At 40.5% G+C, this 21,622-nt stretch overlaps 1 protein-coding gene across 11 annotated transcripts in view; it reads right to left on the bottom strand.

Moving 5' to 3' along the window:
- LOC124211297 (dipeptidyl peptidase 4 omega) overlaps positions 1-21,622 on the bottom strand; it is a 213,395-nt gene that overhangs the window by 102,930 nt on the left and 88,843 nt on the right. The window contains exons 1-2 of one of the 11 annotated variants that reach the window (XM_046610209.2): positions 12,580-12,643; positions 11,895-12,015 (exon numbers count right to left, since the gene is read on the bottom strand). The exons of 9 other annotated variants lie outside the window; for them this stretch is intronic. In XM_046610209.2, the coding sequence (XP_046466165.1) occupies positions 11,895-11,951 (57 nt within the window). In that variant the 5' untranslated portion in view covers positions 11,952-12,015; positions 12,580-12,643. Of the gene's footprint in view, positions 1-11,894; positions 12,644-21,622 lie in introns of those variants that run through there. One more of the 11 variants, XM_046610210.2, reaches the window with a different exon arrangement.

The following is a 21,622-nucleotide window of genomic DNA, read 5'->3' on the forward strand; positions in this document are numbered from 1 at the left end:
CGGAAGTAAAAAATAAGGGTTTTGCATTTGAAATACACAAGTTGACCTTCAAATTATGCCAAAGTTAAGGTCATAGTTGGGCCAGATCCTTGATGCCCGACAATTTTTATTTGAAAAATATGTTGATTGGCATGCAATAATTTTAGTTATTCAGCTGTGTAAGTTAAAATGGGACACCCTGTATATCGCACAGATACCGTCCTCATCCCTGTTTCAACAACATCCGCATATCCGGCTGCGGGGGTGTAATAGAAGTGGAAGTAGGAGACGTACGTATAAACAAGTAAAGAAACGCAACGAGTAACGAGGTGCGAGGCAGAGGTGTAGAAAAATCGAAAAACAGGGCTAATACGAAATTTTCGATAGTCGCAGCGAAACGGACGCCAAACAAACCTGGATGAGAATTTTCCCGAGATAGGGGAAAATAAAATTAACGAATCCAAAACCGCGGTATCGGGACAAACAAAAATATTATTTGCAAGTCTTCCTCCTCGAAATATCGTCATCGTTGAGATATAAAAATGTTGGAACGAATGAAAAAAAAAAAAATGGAGGAAAAAAAATGAGAAAAAAAATAATCAGAATAAATCAACAGTACGGAAACGGGAGAGGGAAAAAAGCGTTTACCCGCTGCAGCTGTGTTTGACGGGAAGAGAGAGGGGCGGAGGAGAGGGGTGTAATTTTTGCGTGACTTTTCGTCGGTTTCTTGCGCGACTACGCGAGAATGAGTGCTCTTCAACTTCTCCAACCGCGAAGAAAGATAGATGGACGGGGTAGAGGGAGAAAAGGAAGGGAGGGAAAGAGGGTTGAGAGCCACGAAACTTGTACTTTGTCATTTCTTCGCTCGCACACACACGCACGCGCATGTATATACTTACAATGTTGAGATATATGTAGGCGCATACAATGTAGGAATGTGGTTCGTGTAAAATTCATCCTTCCTTAATAATAAAATTGATAACATTTATTGGTTATCTTCGTTACGCTTTTTTCCCCCCCATCTTTTATTATTTGCGAGAACCGCCCTTTCTCGCGACGGACTTCTTCTTCCCTCGTTTTCGCATTTAAATTGAAGCTTCTCCGCAAAACGGGGCAATGAATCGGGTATTATAGAGTGCAGGAGGATCGCTTGATAGTCGGAGTGGAAAACCGTTTGAAAATAATTAAAAGGGATTGTATGAAATGAACGGCTTGATTTCGCATCCATTATAAGTCGAATGATGGATCGTTTATTCTTTTTTTATATTATATATATACATCAGGCAAAATCTTATTAAGGGGATACCGCTTCTGGGTTTAAAATTACAACGTTGACGAATGGTGATAATATACAAATTTAGTCACGTTTTTGTCATCTTTTCTTTCTTGTGTTCTTTTTCTCTTCTTCCTTTTGCTTCCGAACAACTTAATTTCTCCTTGCCTATAAACGAAAATTATCGGTGTGATAAATCGAGGCTCCAAATTTCTGAAACTCGTTTCAGTTTACATAACCGATGCTTGTGGGCGGTAATTGATGAAGAAATTTTTATGAGGCGGGGGGGAAAAAAATTTCTACCAGAACATAATAAACTTGGAAAAATTTTACTCGAAAGTGTTCTTACTTGTCGATGACAAAAAAAAAAACAACAAACAAAAAGAAAATCATTATTATCCCAAACTGTAACGATAATACATACAGGACGGTGAACGAAAATTTCGGCACTACAAACCGACTATCAAAACTCTCCATCAGCGATTATCGAACGTTAACAATACAAATGACAAATGTCTGATAGAGAAAAATTGATCTATAGATTCGTGTGAATATACATGGATCAGATATCGGTGGAGTGGAACGTCTGCTCTTATCTTTAATTTTTAATCCATATAATACATGTCTATAAAGTGTACAATAAAGTATCCAGCAATTGTTTGAAACGATGCATCAATTTAATTGACTCGACAATATTTTCATCTGCAAACAATCCTTCGATTTCGTAATTACTCGCTGCCATTGCTAAGCATTCAATCATCATAACCAGCTATCTTTAAAATAGACTGACAACGAGTTACAGAACCGTGTTTTAAAATGGAGGAGTACACGTTTACCGAGGAATGAAAACTGAACGGATATTCATCACGAATGTTGAGCCCTGGCTACACAGTCGGAATACGAGGTTTAACGGAGAGCGGGCTTTCGACAAAGATGGAATAATAAAAAGTTTAATCAAATTCTCTCATTACATAGCTGTCGATGAAACGTGATTTTATTGAAGAGAGGGTGCAGTACACTCGCAAATGGAAAATAAAGTAGAAAAAAAGTGGGTATAAAAAGAAATTTCAAGTGAAAGAAATAGAGAGAGGGAGAGAAAGAGGGCAAGGCGAGGAGGAAGAAAAAGACGAAGGAAATAAAAAAAAAATCTTATCCACCGTACTAACATTATCATTATTATTCTTTTCTCTTCGTACCTAATTAATATATAAAGCCGGCAAATATTCGGGACGCGATTTAAACGAGAAACGAGAATCACGCGACACGCACGCGTGATGGTGAAAACTGTAACTTGCCCAAGAATTTTTCAAAGAAGCTGATGAGATAATTTGGGAAAGAGAGGACGGAGAGAGCGACGCCGAGTCAGGTTCAAGGGTGGCAATTCTGGCAAGAATTAAACGCTTCCCCTTGCTAGGTATTCTCCTCGACTGTGCAGGTCTACCACCGCTGCTGCTGCTGGTGGTGCAGACTATCAAAGAACTCGGCATTCTGCGTGACGGGTAAACCGGGCAGCGATGTTAACCGTGGACCAACGTCCACTGAATTCCCGGCGTTTCGACCCAACAATTTCCGCTATCATACCTCTTCCACGCCACCACCGCCATAATCTCACACTCTGCTAAGACTCTGATAATGCGTACCTAACAGTTGTGTAAAGCCGACGCGACCCTGTGTATTTAGGTTTTTTCAACGAAGCGTTAGACTTGAATAATTTTTTCTCAACTTTCAGTACAAAGTTAACGGGTTATAAAGTTGTATTTTATTTATTTTACTTGGTCCTCATTACTTTGTGCGCTGGAATGATCTGACGCGATGCTTGAATCGATTGATATCGATAGAAAGTTAGACTAGAAGAATGATGAAATTTTGAGATACCAAGAAAAAAAAAAAATAAAACGAAAGAAAATTGTAAACCAAATGAATTTTCAGCGGAAATGTACGTATGATTATACGGTCCTTCAGATTGAAAGGAGTTTCGCTCTCTTTCTCTTCTAGCGGGAAGAGATATAACCGGGTGAAAAACAACCTTTGGGCTGAGAGAAGATTTCGAGTAATTTGTAAAGGCAAGGGTGCCCCGCAAGTCTTTCCTTGGCGGTAGATTTTTTATACTCTCTTCCCATTTCTGTTTCCGCCGAGAGAAGAGGAAGCGGAGAAACGGGAAAACAAAGCCGACGTGAAAGAGGGGGATTTCTCTTCCCCGGTTCCGTAAGACGATCAAACAAAGATCTAACCGTTATCGCAGAATCTACGTCTCGATACTTGATAAACTCAACGTCCACATACCCCACTTTTTCAATTATACGTATTTTTATTTTTGCAGGTATTTTTCTCCTTTTTCACGGGTAAATTGACAATTATACAAAATTCCGTAGCCGTAAGTGCAATGTATTATAACAATAACAATAATATTAATAATAACCGTCAAATTGATTTTGTAAAGAAAACATAAAAACGACCGAAAAATAATAAGTAAAAGACACTCTCAAACAAATACGAAAGTGAACGAAACAATTGGAACGCCTCATTGATATTCGTTCAACGTATACGGTGAAACGAATCAACTTTAACGAATTTTATATTTTAGTCGTATTCGGTGTCGTGAACGAAGAAACAGTGAAAATAATAAAAGTGAAAATTCTTTTGATACGTCGAAAAATTGTTTTCACCTGCGGCCTTGAAAAAAAAAAAAATAAATAAAAAAAGGATGTGTAAACGCCGCATTGTATTTTTTTTTCCTTTCACTCCTAATGCTTCCCTTTTTCGCTTGCTTTTTGCGTGGGATAAAGATCGGAAAGAATGTACCCTTAACGCTTTCTTTCCCCATGTCTCACACTTTTTTTTCTTCCCCCTCTCTAAGGCTTCGGGACCCGGGGTGATTTCTCCGTTATCAATCAATCCGGCGTTAAAACGTCGGGTGGACAGGTATTTTCTGAGATTGTTTAACGGCGAAAGGTCGAAGCGAAAATAGACGTTTCACTTGTACGAATTTTCGAACGACAATTATTATCGTCAATTTACAAGGCAGTAGACTTTCCACGGATGTAAACGTCTAGGAACTCTCGCTTGATAATAAAAGAGAAACTTGAGAAGCGCGTTAATTTTTAATAAAGAAACCGTATCGAGTAATAACTAGTGTTATTGAATTACAACGGCGCTTATGAATTCTGGAATATTGCTGTCTCTGAACAGCGAGTATAATACCTGCAATGTGAGTGCTTGTGTACCAATCGTTAAATATTCCCCCGCTGACCAAAGTCACACAAGTCGATAAATATGAGAAAGAATCTTCGGTCGAACGTCGTTGTTGTTTCTCATTGCGATCGGTGTGTAACGTCAAATTTAATGCGTCAAGATCTATAACTGAAATCGTAAATTTTATCGCAGCTAAAGAAATTTAATCAACGAAATACGAAGAATATTACAACTTTACGGTCGTGCGTGTATTAAATAGTTATGTATTATGCAAATCGGAAAACTCATAAACAGCATTAAACGAAACTTTGAGAAATTATTTAACGAAGAAATTTTCCGAAAAAAAAAAAAAAAATTGAATAAACTGGATCGTATTTCTTCTTGTCAGTTTCACAATAATTTTTTATATTCTCAACGATACCGGAAGCTCAGCAATGAAAATTGATTTTGTTGAACAATTCCATTACTTGCCAACAGTCAACGTTCCAACCAGCTAACAATTTGTCATATTTTTACAGCCGTCGAGTAAGAGAGTGGCAGGTTATTAAAACGAGTTGTAAATAAATACATTTTAAATTGATAGTTCAGCGTTTAAAATTATAATTTTTATCTTATCGGAGCAGCGGCAGCTCGCACATGTCTGTAACATGGGCAATATTAAGTCGTTATCGCGATGAAGAATTCCAATACGTAACTCGAGTTCAGGTGCACTCGACGCGTTTCAAATAACGGATAAATGCAGGTGGACAAGACACGTGAACCGAATCGATCGAACGTGCGATAAAGCATAGAATAGAACACCAAAGAGAAATAAACCGAAGCCGGTTAATAAAGAAGAAGGAACCAAAGTCCGCTAGGAGAGTTCGTTCGAAGACAGGAGTCTGCGATACACGGACACGTGGTAGATTTTCTCTAAAAACTTGACGTCCGTTTCCAAAGACTCCCGGAGTCCATTTGTGCCTTTGAACCAGAGTTCAGGTTCATGCCGCAGTTAACGTCGAGCTTTCTCATTCTTCGCTCAACTTCCCTTGGAACACGGCGAGTACACCTGTGTGTACAGCACCGACTTCCTGTCAAGTTTGTCAACCACAACCTAATCTTTGCCCGTACTCTAACCAAGTTGTTCCAGCACGCTGTACAAGCTCCAGCAGCATCCCGCAATGAGGACGACACTTCCTATCGATCCTCTGAAATTTGTAAAACGAGAGCAACAGCCGAAGAAATAAAGGTAGCAGGACCTCGTCTTTTCGCTCTTTCAACGAAATCGAAAATTCTCACCACACTCCTTGACAATGATCACTAAAAATATTCCCCGTGAGTAAAGTCGAGTTTTTAATTGTGGGTACAAAATTAGTCGAGAGGGGCGAGAAGAAGCGTCGATATAGCGAAGTCGAAGTTCGGTAAGGTTACTTTAATGATGTATGTTCAGAAAAATCGTTAATCTACATTCAGAGAAATTTTTAGTTCCGGTTACCGCTCAGTCATTAACTATTTTCATTTTTCATCAGAATCGAAAAATATAGTTCTAGGTAGAAAATGAAAATTAGTTTTCTAGTGTCCGTTACTATTCTTTCTCGTTACGATCACTGTTGCTATATTTTCTTGTATCTGTTAAGAAAATTTAAGGCTTGTGCAACAATAAATTGACGTTGAAGCCTTATTTAACTGTAAAAGTAGAGTAAACCTCACAAACTGATTTTGCGTTGCAATTACCGAAAAAGGACCGACAATAGCGCAAAATGGTAACGCGTACCTCGTTTTTCGTAATTCCAACAATATTCGCACAGTTTTTTAAACGACACCTGTTTTACTGAACTTTTCTAGTTACTGTACAAATGAAATTTTTCTCGGTGTACCGCAGTTCTAGAATTCTCTGGCATTTAGCGGTAGTGGTGAAAATATTATGATGACGGAAGTAACGGTGGTGGTGGTAGTAGTGGTGGTAATAGTGGAAGCATACTCATATTTCGAAAATACAACACTCCTGGATTCCGAAATATGAAAATAGAGCGACGTTATTTTCTCAATGCTCCGTTACAAGTCGACGTCGCAAACTTTAGCCTCGTTAAATATAATAGCGTCTAATATTCCCTCTATCTGGTTTATCCGCGAGCAAGCGCCGCCACGGCCCGAGTCCCAAAGGGCATCACCGTTATCTGCGGTCGTGAAAACGGTCCGGAGTCACGTGTCGACGTCTGCTGCCTAACTCCGTCCTTTTCCCTTATTCGCAAGGTACAAGATTGCAGGCAGGCAGGGAGCGTAATCTAATAATCCAAGTATTACGTCATTCCGTGTACAGCAGGGATCTCTGAAGAGAGGAAAAAGAGAAAACGTCGAGTCGGTTAAGAAGCCGTGTAATTGCGTGCAACAGACGTCCGCGTAGCTGGCGTAAACGTAAATCGAATGTCGACCGTTGATGTAAACCCTGAGCGACAAGAGTTTCAATTTTCACCTGCAATTGCGAGCCGAAAGAAACGCTGGATAAGAAATGTCGATCCTCGAAATAAAGAGAATGGGGGGAAAAAGTGGAAACACAAACAGACGCGTGTAATATTTGATTCCAAATTTTTCGTTTTCATGATCTAACGGACGATGAGTTTCAGGAATCGATCGAACGTTCGAATGGAAAAAGAAAAGGTGTCTGTCCAACATCGGTAAAGCAATAACTCGTCCATCCCTGCGGCAAGAGCGGACAGACGCAGGCCATCATCTATTCTTCATCACGCGTACGGTAGTAATCTCTGTAGTGATTCGGATACGCAGGGAAGACGGATAGCCAGACAAACGAACGAAGAGGGTTGTTCCGAAAGAAACAAACGACTATCGTAAATGTGATATTACAAGAGAGAAATATTGGTCAAATTTCGTAGGCAGTAAAATATTATGGCGCAACCTGATGCCGTCATGAATCAGCTGTTGGACCGGCCATACGAAATAAAGCTGCCGCCTCTGGTTCTTGTCCTCCCTCTTCCTCTCCCTGTCAGCACGACATTCTCTCCTCGTCGATACACTCGACAAACCCTCCGGTAGAATTGTTTCTGGTGTTTTTTTTTTTTTTTCACCCGGTGACTGAAATTTCAGTTTCATTTTGTTTTATTTTTTTTTTATACTTCTTCTTCTTCTTTCATTAGATTCGGTTTAGGGGATGAGAAAAGTTCGTCATCATATAACATCATCGGTAAGTCGAATCAGCTTCTGAACCAAGTACCGTTATACCTTTATACATATATAATATAAATATATATATACATTATTATACATGTGTGTGTGTGTGTGCATACTGTATAATACTCGTATAATAGCGATAATCAGGATCGTCGCAACGTTTTAGGATTCATTAATTCTAAAGCTTGCCGGGGGAAAGCCTTTGAAACGAGAAAATTGAAGATAACGGGTGAATTCAATTGCATTAGTTAAGGTTCAGAGGGCAAGAGCTTAAGCCAACTTGGCGAGCTGATGACAGCCGAATTCGAGGATGATATACAGAGTGAGGTAATGGGGTAAGTATAACCAAGTAATTACCGCACCGATTCAAGCGAGGTCAACCTTTGGGGATTCGAGAAGAAAAATTTCAACCAAAGAAAGAAACGGAATCAGCAGTACCTTTTGATCCACGTCAAGTCCGCTTCGAATTGATGATTTTTTTCCTCGATTATCCCTTGATCAATGGCATTGATTCAATGGTTAGTTCGTAAACGCAGCAATAATAATGATAATAATTTATCACCGTGAGCGACGGTTAATTACTACTCTAAAAGCTTTTGATATTCCTGGTCTGGTTTGATAACTAATTACGCAGACCTGCAGAGAAACGCTCTAGCTAATTCAACTAATTGTGTCACATACAGGTTCCGAATATCCAAGAGCATAATGGCATGACGGTTGATCAAATCCGCCCGCTTGCAAAATCATGCAAATCTCTCCCCGTCACGAGTTTGTTAAATATTTATCGTCGCTCTCTTTTCCTCCACTAAAGAAAAAAAACAAAAAAAAAAAAAACATTCGACGTAGGTAAATCAACCGACGACGATGACGTTGTCGTACATGCAATCGGATTAATAACGTCCAGGGCAATTACTGATTAAGCTGTAGATATATGTGTGAAAGACAGACGGATTAAAGCGTGGAATTACCTTATCAGAAATAATTCCGATACATCGAAGTAACAGCGTTGCCGAATGATTAGTCGGATCCCCGGCAGTCGATCGATCGTGAAAATATTTTTCGAAAGACAAAAAAAAAAAAAAAAAAAACCACTCAGGCGTTAATTGCCGAAGAATTAGTTTTCCACCCGCAGGGTGCGTCATCCCGAAACTTAACGCATATCCGTCGCGTTCGTAGCGCAAACGTTTCGAGTAATTTCTGAAGATAATTTATTACGTCGCGGACAGTGGGTGTAGGCGATTCCGCATTCCGATTCCGCGGGACGGAATTCAGAGAGGGAGAATACAGAGTCAACCTGACCTCAAATCAACGCTGCGGCCTTTTCGACGATAATGATAGGGCAGAGGATTGTGGCTGGTGGGAAGGTCGGGTTGGCGGGCAAAGGTTGCGAGCGTATAGGCACTGTACCTACACCTCCGGAGAACATTTATTTCGGCAATTAAATCCCTGCCTTCTGGATGACGGGATAATTAGCCAACGATCGTGTTCCAATTAGTCATTACTTTCCGAAATTCCGTCAGGACCGACTAGCGAATCTGTCAATTCGATGACACGTTTGTTCGTTAAAAAACTTACTTAGCCAAATATTCCGTGTCCGAGATGAAAGCAACGATGAGAAGAGAAGCGTGATGAATTTACCAAAAATTATATCAATTTTAATAAAATCCTGCCCTTGATTTGCAATTCTGAAAGTCGTTGACGTTTTTACTTTTCCATTAGCGTGATTTTCTCGAGAGAAATATTTTAACCGGCATATATAATGTGTGCGAGTAACAATCGTTGAGGAACGCATACATACCTGGATAAATATTATACGCACACACATAGATGGATATATATATATATTCCGTTACAGAGTGGTAATAAATTCCGACACCGGAAACAATATCGTGTATCACGATTCGCATTATACACGCAGCAGCGAGACATTTTCCTCTGAATTGTTGGACTTGAGAAGGAGAAAGATCGAAAAAAAAAGACAGAGAAATAATAATGAAGAAAAAAAAAACCTTATCTTTATTTCTTTTAATTTTGTGTAATAACAGAATTCCGCTATACACACAGACACACGCATTATATATGTATATACACAGTAACCCTTTTTTTTCTTCACACCGTTTTAATCTGTTTTTTGTTTCTTTCGTTCCTCTCTCTCCGCTCTCTTCCAGAAAGGGTGAAAATTCCGCAGGGAAGTTTTTCTCCGGAGATAAAATTGCAGTAGCGGCACGTGACGAACGTTAACCCCCGAATTAAGAGGGAGGAAATTAAAAGGGGGAGAAACGCAATTGTCGACTAGTCGGCGAATAAACTTACCGCGCGAGACGTCGACGGGGGGTGGCGAAGAGGAGGAGAGAAACCGTGAATTTAGTTACAACGACGGCGGCCACCTTTCCTCCAAATGGCTTTACCCAAATTTCAAAATATCATCCCGAAAATTATTGCAGCCTCGCCGTGATTACGTTCAATTTTCTGCCGGTGCAGCAAATCCTGCGTATTTCAATTCTACAGCTCAGTTGCAAGAAACGACGTGTTGGAAGGACGTGTGTACACTGAGAGAAATTTTTTGTTCAAGTTACCGCTCAGTCCTTAACTATTTTAATTTTTTATCACAATCGAAAAATATAGTTCTAGGTAGAAAATGAAAATTAGTTTTCTAGTATCCGTTACTATTCTTTCTCGTTACGATCGCTGTTGCTATATTTTCTTGCAACTGTTGCGAAAATTTAATGCCTGTGCAACGATAAATTGACGTTAAAGCCTTATTTAACTTGAAAAGTAGAGCAAACCGAGGAAATTGATTTTGCGTCGCAATAACCAAAAAAGGATCGACGATAGCGCAAAATGGTTACGCGTACCTCGTTTTTCGTAATCCCAACAATATTCAAACAGTTTTTTTTAATAATACGTGGTTTACTGAATTATTCTACTTGCTATGACAAACGAAATTTTTCTCAGTGTATAGGTAGAAAGTTGAAATAATTCATGCAACCATTAACTTGACCGTAAACCGAACAGGGATATAAAATGCAATATATGTGTGTTCGTATAATTATAACGATCCTTTTAAATTTCCTGTCGTCAAACAACCGTGCGGTAATTAAATCCCGCACGGCCGTAACAACACCTGTAGATTTTTAAGTATCGTCTCGATTCTCCAGAGAATTTCGTTTATAATTTATAAAACCAATTCCCTGCTCGACGCATATTATTATGTATACGTAACGTGGAAGTTTGAGTGGATTTTCGTTTTGTTCACAACGTCTAACGATCAAAGTTTCTCACTGCAAATGGAAAAAGAAAGGAACTGAGTATGGGTTTAAAAAAAAAAAAAAAAAAAAAACCAGTCAAACACTAATGAGTTCACTGAGTTTGTTTATAGAATTTTATTACGGGTGAAAGGAATACCCGTCGTACTACAATGGGGGATAAAAAATGTTTTCGAGCAGTCTCTGCTCCTCGGTAAAAAAAAACAGTGACAAACAAACAAAAAAAAAAAAAACAATAACGGCAAACAAAAATTGAAGAAAAAAAGAAACTGTAATTCATCGCCATTAAATACACAGACTAAACATGTAAAGAAAAATCTGCTGCTGTTTAATACAGATTTTTATTCTGTAACAGCAAAAGATGAACGAAAGCTGAAATACTTGTACTTTATCATTCTACAGTATAAAGTACAGATTTCATTAATTCAACGAGCGTAATCCGCGTCTCCTTTTCTAATGAAATTTTCATTTATTTTTTTTATCTTTTTCTTATACAACTCTCTCGATATATCAGTCCATATTTTTATCCCCTCAGATCTCTAGATCATTATATGAGTATTATAAGGCACCAGGGAATTCGGTACAAGATGCTGACTCTCAATTCCGCTGGAACGATTCGTCGGATGAAAACTTTTTAAATAATTTTTCCTTCAGACCTTCTCTCATCTTTCCTTTTTATTTCTCTCTCTCTCTATATATATATATATTTACATTATCGATCATTTTTCCATCCTGTATATCACATGTAATATATATATATATCGTTAAAAAGTATTTTGAATTTCTACGCCGTTCAAGAGACACCGATTAAATTCTTCGTACGATCGTGTACCTACATCCGTATTTTATTCGTGTATGCACGTGCGGATTTTCGCAATATTCAAACGTCAAAGCTGAATACCATCTGTGAATTTTTACATCTTGAGACATACCCGTGCGCATATGCGAACGAATATAAAACGGCGTTGAGTATATAAGTAAGTAAACCGAGAGCAATATTGTAAGGTGATATATTATACCTGATTCGAGTCTGCAATCTCGATACCGGTTGCTGCGGATCCATTCGCTGAAGCCATCTCGAAAACTCCTATCTTATTCGAGAATCTCTTTTCTCTTCTTCGCTTATTACTTGCCGCAGTTCTATTTGGACGGTTCAGAATTTAGATCGCAAATTTAAGATACCAGTTTCTGACCACGAGACTCTGAATTCTCGATTAAAATTTCTCGATTCAAGATTTTAAATTCCAGCAAACGATTCGCGATCCTATAAATATCTAGATTTTTCGCATTTAGCTCCCGGACTTTACACGCTATTTTCAGATCCTCGATTCCGGATCCCAGTAGCTGAACTTTCCCGACTCGTTTCAAGATTTCAGATTTTCGATTCCACGTTTTTCACATTTCCATTTATCGTTTAGAAAAACCAAGCTCTTTAGATTGCACGTGATCGTGTATTCCGGTCTCTGTATCCTGCAATATCTCCCTAAATTAAAAATGCCGCGTTTGGGTAGAGATACTTAAAAATTCCGAATCGTCCAAATCGCTCGCTCGCTCACTTGCAATTATTCCCGTTTCCGAACTACCGATTACCGAATCGAAGGAAGGAATTACAAGAGTTGAAAAAATTCAAACGAATCTGTAATATACACGGTCATTGAAGCAGCAGTCGGGCAAGAGAAAGCTAATCGCTCAACGTCAGCCTACCAAATTCGATAACGAGGTACCAATGCCTGATGAGTGGAGCACGCGCGATGGTTTCGCTGAAAGATCCGAGTTGTGACTGAAGCCGGGTTGAACTAACAACAAGTCGGAGACAACGCAGCGCAATCTGTATTCCCTGGCACAGCGAAACGAACAACAACAGCAACGACATTCGTATCTCTCCTCGCTATCTTATTAATCATATTATCCAATTGCGACAGGTGTGGTTTACCTACAATGATCACTTTGTCGTAAGAGACGACGATGACGACGACGATTCGTATATCAGGTATATACATGTTATATAAATCCCAGACGACTCAGAAACGGATTAAACATATTATTTATGCAGAAGTACTTTCGAGTTTCGTTATACCGGCAAAGCAAAGTGTGGGTATATGGAGCATTCCGCGTCAAATCAGCGGATGATGTACCTCACCCCCTTTGATTCGGATCATTGGTTAGTCCGATTTTCTTACTAATCAAAAAACGTCTTGGGAATTTTTTCATATTTTCTTCAACCACTGGTGAGATTCGTACAAAATCGCAAAATCAATGACGAAAATTGCATTTTTTTAACCTTGAAAGATTCACGCTGATTCTACGATTCAAAATGTGATTTTTGATCTCAATATTTACTATTGTTTTCGCAAGTTTTTAGTTTTTTCATGTCGGAATTGTTATTGCTCTTTTCAAATTTGAACATACATCGATCTGAATAGATTACAGAATCACATTGTTTTCATGATTCCGTGATCTATTCAGATCGGGGTAATAAAAAACACAAAAACCGAAATAGACTCCAATTCCGACATGGAAAAGCTAGAAACTTACGAACAAAAAAATAGTAAAAATGGAAATCCTATTATCGTGTGGTGTTTGAAAATCATATAATCCGTGTGGATTTTTGCCGATCGTTAAAAAAGGCGTTTTCGGAATTGGTCGTGTTAAGATTTTTGTAAAAAATGTGAAAAAAATTCCGGGACCTATTTGAGCCGGTACGAACATTACACTAAAAATTGATTAAAATCGAACATAATGAGATACGTTGGCTGCTAATTTGACGCGGAATGGCCCATATATAGATAATAATGCGTAATATCTGCACATACGTTTTTCAGGACATTAGCATTCGAAAAAAAAATTCTCTTGCACGATTCTAAATTGACGACGACGATGATGACGATGCTGATACGAACCGCACGGCATGCGCCCGAATTATTGCAATGTGGGGATAAAGTTGGCATCGCGACTCTGGCGGCAGATTCGATGTTACGCGGTATCTAAAGCGTGTGTAAGATAGATGTTAAGGGGACGCCGGAGCAGACGCGGAGAGCTGTTTTACTTTATCGCGGTGTAATCCTTTACAAGTTCATTTAAGTACCTTAGCCTTAGAGTTCGAGTTGGGAAAGATGCGCAAGGCGGCGGCTCTCGCGTTAACGCCTGAATGGATAAATCCCGTAATTCTAGGCGTCGCGGCGTCTGGTCGACAATCGACCACCCCCTCCGTGAAAACCTTAGCGTTCTAAGAAGGTCTGGATTAGATCTAGATTAGGGTGCGCTCGATCGGCAAGGGATTTCGATTCAGACGACGTCAAGTACACAGACAGTGATTTTGGTAAACACAGGGTGAACTCTGCGTCGCGTCGTTTCGTTTAACGTCTATAGGATGTGTTTACGCGGCGTGAAGCGTCGCGACGCTCGATTCGAAATGACGAAGACGACGGCGAACGGACGACACGCTTCTGCTAGCTACTGCTCTTGGAAAGAGCCGATAGTTACGGAGGATCGTTGACGTCGTCCTTTCGTCCAGAAACAACGAACGTTGTTTTAGTTTGAATAAACTCGTAGCGATCGATCTGCTGCGTACGAGTGGAGAAGAATAGGAGAAAATTAAAATTAGCAAAGAACGTCTCGTGCGCGGAGTCGAGGGATTCTATATTTTGGATTACGGTCGAACGAATTTACGATATACGATGGATAAGATTCCTATGAAAATCACAATTTCGTCGTAGATTTCTGTAATATGCAATTGGTTTCGTTATATAAAGTGTAGACAAAAGATGCGACTAATTGGCTACGTAATTTCAAGTAATTGGCAGCTACGAGGTACTTTGTAACAATCGGTGGGATCTCGATGAAAAACGTTAAAAGACTGATCGACGTTACGAGAAAAGGAAATAGAATAAATCACGCATGACGGAAGAAAGAACACATTAAGCGGTATATACGAGTATATATGTATGTACCACGTACAATGGGAATGGAATAACGAAGAAGTTTAATGCCTTTGAAGAAGGAATATTCATTTCGCGAAACTCTAGATAAAACGACGAGGAGACATTGCTCAACTTTTACGTAGGAAAATGTCGATAATAATTTACAGGCGGACTCGGGTTATACGCATTATAATGGATGTGACGAACTGTGGTCGTGTAATAATTAGACGTTCAAGGTGTAGATAAATGACAAATGAAGTACGATAGTCGTACGTTACTGCATAAAAAGTCGAACGGAAATATTTCTCTGCATACCTGAACAATGATCGATTCTACGTCCATGAATAACAATGAGAGCACCGGAAAATCGGCTGTGCTTATCAATTATTTCAATTCTCATGTTTACCACTATCGTCAACTTTAATAATACGTGAAACGAATGAAGTAAATAATTAAAATCGAAAATGAAATACCTCTGTGCGTTATTATTTTCAACATCAATTCCACACGTGGTCCAATTAAATTTCCGTTCATCTTCTGTCTACGTAGCTTTGTATGCATAACGTACATAATTATTATCGGACAGTTAAGCCGATTTTTGGAAAATAAAAAAGCGACGATACTACGTGTCCAGGAAAACAGATGAACATCATCGTCATATGTTTGCAGATTTTTTTAGAAACCGAATCGAAGAGAGCTGGCTGATCATTTTGCCACTGGTTCGTGAATCGCGAATTTTGCTAAAGGTATTGATTTGAAAGTGTAAAACAAAAAAAACCCCGTCAACGTTCATCGTCGTTGTTACTCTTTGTCCTCGTTGTTATCGTCCAACTGCCTCACTTGCACTCCGAGCAATTACAATCAATGCAACCAAGTACCCATTTGTTGCAGAAATTGGAGCACATGTTTTTCACACTATGATCACCGTACTCTGCAAAGTCGCGTTGAACCGTGTCTCGACGATCGAATTTACATACAGGGGTTAAACAAAGCGAGAGGGAGAAACGGGAACGAAGTTGGTGAAAAATATCCGTCAGAGTTTCTCAAGTAAGAAATCAGTTTCAACGCCGGTAGGAAATTATACCAATTTCCATGGGGAATTTTTCCCTATCGTTTACAGGGGTGGCAAAAGTAGAGGTGAAAAAGAAAAAAAAAGATGAAAAAAAATCAAAAACGATTGAACACAATATTGAATAAATGTCATGCAAGGGTGTCACGGATTTCCGTATACATATATGTATGTATACACAGGTTATCACCGAAAACACAGCTTTGCAAGCATCCAAATCCGTCTTCGTGTGACACGGACGACGTACAGTATCGATGTCATGACTGACAGCGGTGAAAATTTCAAACGGATACGATACGGTTTCGCGGTTCTCGAATACCGTATGTCACACGGTTTCCGGAAAAAAAAACAAAAACAAAAAAAAAAAACAGAGATGAAACTTGACGCGTTATATTCTAAACTTTTGACCACAACTCTGTTTCATTACATTATACTTTCCTACCATAAAATGAGTAGGTACCTAAGTTAAGGGAGAAAAAAAGAAAAAAAAAAAAAAAAAAGAAAAGTACGATCGAACAGGAAGCGAGAAGTGAAAAATGTAGGTTTTCTTTCTGAGTTTATACGATGATTGTAACCCGAGCGGCATCGCTTTCGCCGTGGGAAATAATCGTTTCCGGTACATATTTCTCGTAAACCAGACGATCGTACGCAAGTACATAGAGCAGTGATTATCAAGGGGATACGAGAGTCATTTGCTCCGGCATAAGATCAAAACCCTTCCCTTCCAGCACTCAACACCGCTGCTAATTCGACTTCCTTCCTGAACTCGACAAGATAATAAGGACCGGGGAGATCAGCTGACGTACCTAAAGGGTGCGGGACCACCTTTCCGAATACAAGGAAAACTTCTTCCTTCAAGATTTCTCTTCGTTTAGAATGGTTCTTGTTTTCCTCAAACGAAGATAAAAGAGAGTCCGACTTTTCAATCAATTTCTAACCCCCTCCAAAAAGCAATTCGGATCGCTATAGTCGGATCATCAGTTTTCCAGGGATCGTTAATACGCGTATGCTCGAACGCTCCCTTTTACCCCGTGACCTGAAACACGCTCGAGAAAGGGAGAGAGAGAGAGAGTGATATTGGACGCGATGATTTAGCGTTGAAGCCGCAGCTCGTGCGGGAACGGGCAGCAATGGGATCGTGCGTAGGCCTCGCTTGTCCAATAATGCCTCTGTACCCAAATACCCGGGACGAGGATTAGGCACTTCAGAGTTGACATCGAGGGCTGGAAGAGGAAGGAAGGCTGCCTCGGGAGAAAAGGTCACGGATATCGGTGATTCCCTGCCTCCTCCTTCACCCGAACCTCATTCACCGCCAACTCCTTTCCCTCGACCTCGCTCCCTGAGTTCCCGGTTTCTCCCTCCTCGCTGAGGGATGAGCCTGATAGAGATCCTTCCTTTCGGCAGGATTATTCGAGCGCGTGGAACGCGGATATAGGCGGGAAGCGGAGGAACGGGGGGCAGAAATCGACGGGAGAAGGGTGAGGGGTATAACCTGAATCCTGGCTCCAGGGGACTCCCTTGCTTCCTCCACCTACTTGGATCGCTCTCTTATCATCTGTAACGAACAACGAACCCCGTCGTCACTTGTTCTTATACGTGTTACACTCGCTCATCCATAAATGATGAATTTTCATTCCCTCCATTTCCCCCACGACGATCGATGACGATCGCTTATCAAACCGGAGGAAATACATTCACCTGTATCGTCGAGCGGAAAAACGATCTCAGACTCGATCCCGATCGCTATCTGCTCATCTCCCTAGATCGTATAAACTTATCGCACGATACGTGAACTGGAAATCGACGATTTTTCAACACAACATTTCTCTGTTACAATAGTACAAACGGAACGTAGTCCAGAAAATTACGAACAAATACTTACAAACTTGACAAAAATAAAAAGTATACGTTCGATTCATCCAGGAACAAACCCCGAGACCCCAAGTAAAATTCGCAAACCCCGTTACAACTTCGTCGGCAAATAATTTGTCCCTATACTTATCGGGACGTGGAAATATGATCACTTTGAGAGAAAAGTTTGACAAAATAAAAGAGATAAGTTGAACATTGAGTTTGTACAAATGGCTTTTCTCGTTCGTCGGGCAATCGTGCGAAGGGAGAATCGAGCTTCGTGATACTTACACCGACGATACGCGTACACACTCAGCGGCGACAAGGTCTTGAGGGATGTTCAAGGGGCCCACGGCGTATCTCGCCATTAGGGTGCGGGGTCGTAATCATGAACCAGTCGGAAGACGCGCTATTAATGGTTGGCACACTTGCCCCCCCCCCCCCCCCCCCCTTCCCCCCATTTTGCTACCCGGCGTAACCTGTGTAATATCAATTTCATAAGTCACGTTCCCCCGTTTAGAAGGGACGCGAATGTGATAGCAGCCGAGTGGAGGTGGACGTTTTGGTGTACCGAAACGTTGAGCTGTCTGCTGAAAATAGTTGGTATAGACGCGTAAAAGGCCGCGGCCTTAGAGGGTGGTATACCTATACCTGGACCAGAGTCAGGGGGGGGGGCACTTTGCTCTCCCGGTATTAGGTGAAAACGACGATCGGTTTTACGGCGAAGACGTCCGAATCACCGTTTTATAGACGGTAGAAAACTGTCGTCTACAGCTCCCCGAGGAACCCCCGTTCGTATCCGCTCTTTTAAACAACGAGATTTTCCCGAATTTCAACGAATCACTGTACGAGACTCGTTTCGAGAGCAAAGGTCTCACTCTTGAAATCGGGAGCAATCGCTAAAGCCGCTCTAAGACGATACGGGGTGGCTGGAAATTTTCGAGAACAAAAAAAAAAAAAAATTCCACGACATTTCCAGGACCTGAAACCTAGTTTTCCCCTCAATGTTTTCCCAGTTCTAGTAGGTAAGTTGCTGAAACCTTAATCGTTCAGTTTATACACTCCATATTCGGTTCAAATTCAATTGGAATTGAAAAAGAATGTAAAATGTACAAAAAAAAAACAAGTCAGTTCAAGCCGATTTGTTGTTTCGTCGATTAAAAGTGAACTTGTTACATCGAAAAATCATTTCTAATTCCCACGATGGAAAACCGATATTTTCAGTTTTTTTCCATGACCGAATGAAAAATACCCCAACGATTCCAGGTTTTCAAAATCTTCGAGTTTCTCACCTCCGGTGTGTAATGGAGTTGTAACAACGAAGAACAAAAAGTCTGTAACATTTTTTGTTACTTCCGTGCCGTCGAGGATGATTTCGTTTCTATCGATACGCATACCTGCATGGATTACGGAGTAACCGGAGTCGGGAAAATAATACGGAAGAGATTTAAATCGGAATTATTTTTATCCCGAGGTAGAAGCGATTTTGCAGCGAGGGAAACTGGGACGTAAGGTGAATTGTCGCAGAGCCAAGTGAGAGTACCTCGTGTCCCGAGGAGGAAGACAATTGATGGTATCAAGATTCAAGAGTTATTGCCGACGAAAAGTAACGATTCCAATGAAACGAAGCGCCGCGGTAAATCAAGCGGACAGAGGCGTTGTCAACCCACTCAATTACATCCTGCATGTATACACACCCTTTCAGGTTTCTCTACGTCGGCGATCTACTGCGGTTTCCTGTTGCCGCTATTCGTCTTTCTCCGGCAGCGTAGCAGCGGACATCTAAAGATATTCCAGCCACGTTAAAACGAATATTTCACCCCCTTTTTACGATGCTAAAAAGGGTTGCCTGCAGCCCGAGCGTATTAAGTAAAGATCACCGTGGCTGGAATCTCGGAGGCGAAAAATTCTCAGAGAAAAGCTTGGGGAGCAGTTCTTCTGATTCTTCGTTCGAACGGCATAAAGAAGTTGAAAATCTTCCGTGATACGAGTTGAAGATTCGACATTTAAGAGTCGAAAAGAAGACAGCCGCGAAAACGGATACCGCGAATTTCGAATCGCGACAATTTTCCAATTTCACACGACAGCAATCATCGGTATAAGTAATACACATATATACCTAGTATCACTCGAAAGAGGGAGGAAGGTGTGCTCATTAGTGCTCTGAATTATAATTTCCTCAGGGTTAATTAAAGTCGGTTAACAAGACGACCTCAGCTATATTACTTCCGACACTCTCGAGGCTTTGACGTTGAATGTGCTAACATACCAACGTACCTCGACGATACGGTGTGAGAGTGTATGAGTTAAGAATTACAAAGTTTCCGTTGATGTTTGGTTACCAAAGAAACGATCACAATTATCAACGAACCAAACTGAAGTTGGAAATACCTTAGAGGTGCTTAAACCTCCGGACTAAATCGACGATATCGTCATAATGCAGGCCTAAGATCTTGTGTTTGTAGTATCCTTACACCTCCAAAATTGTATAAACAAATAACAATTGCTTCAATTCTCCGCGAAAACTTTTCACTCACTTCGACGACGTGAGTGAGCCACGTTGCGTAACGAAAAAGGAACAAGAGTGTACGAAGAAATTGAAAGAATAATGGCGTCCAAATTGAGACAAGGCGTAAATACCAACTCTGAGAGAAAAGAGGATGCACCCTTACCTCCTCGAGTGAAACGGAATGGATTATTTATTTCATTTTTCACCAAGAGAAGGAGGGCAAAGTACTTGCCTGGGGTACGTATAACGAACACATCTTTGATTGCAAGTGGCTAAAGTAAGAATTGAGCGTATAACGAGATGCGCCCTCGGAGTTTGAGGAGGTTGGTAAGCGCTTCTCAGGGGGGCAGGAGGTGAGAGAGGGTGATGGTTCTCAACGTCGTTCCAGACTACAATGAAGTAATGATAAAAATTTAAAAAAAAAAAGAAAAACATCTTCAAAGTGCAAGGTGTTCGACAAATTACTAACGCAACATGCATCGTTCGTCATCCAATCACTTTTTCCAAACGAACTCAATTGCGTTTCGCTATTTATACAATTACGAAAAAGTATCTTACGAGAATTCGCTCGAAAACACAATTGTCAAATTCATGCAAAACACTTCATATTTTTTTAAGAAGTACAACTTCGACTATTAATTACTCGGTATCTACGCGGACCATTCGTCTGAGGTTTTGCGTAGCAACGTAATTAACATCGATCGATATTGTGTAAAAACTTGAGTCCCGTGACTACGTTTTAATTTTTCTCATCAAGCTCCTTTTAAGCACCCGCCGAGGTATTCCCGGGGCGTATATCCAACTCCTCACTCCGCCCACCTCGAACCCTTACTGCTGCAGATACATTATGTATGCGAAGGATTCGTTACACACACACACACACACACACACACACACACACACACACACACACACACATATACACGCAGCCATCGGAGCGAGCAGATATACCTGCCGAGGGCGAATGCAGGGAGTCTGAGATACTTGTTACCAAGTGCAAAGAGCCAAGAGGCACGGAGATGATTTATAAAGTACGACGTTTGTTCAGCTTATTCAACGTTCTCGATAGAAGAATAAAATACGCAAGAAAGATCGTTCGTACGCGATTCGGAAGATCAAAGATCTGAAGGAACGACGAAGAATTCGAGTAGTTGAAAGGCTTTTAAATCAACCGGTTGCTCGATGGTACGGAAAATTCCAAACTGCACGAGGATCGCGATAACATTCGCAACTGTGCGGTAGTGAAATGATAGAATCGCGTCGAAAACCGAGGCGAAAACGATGACGCAATTAACGAGAGGACTGCAGTGCAGTGCAACCCACTTGTCACACAAGTATCACCGACAGCGTTTACCGCCGGTGAATCGTTTCACCTGTTCGAACAATGGCTAATATCGA

This window comes from Neodiprion pinetum, chromosome 2, assembly GCF_021155775.2.
Source record: "Neodiprion pinetum isolate iyNeoPine1 chromosome 2, iyNeoPine1.2, whole genome shotgun sequence".
NCBI lineage: Eukaryota > Metazoa > Arthropoda > Insecta > Hymenoptera > Diprionidae > Neodiprion > Neodiprion pinetum.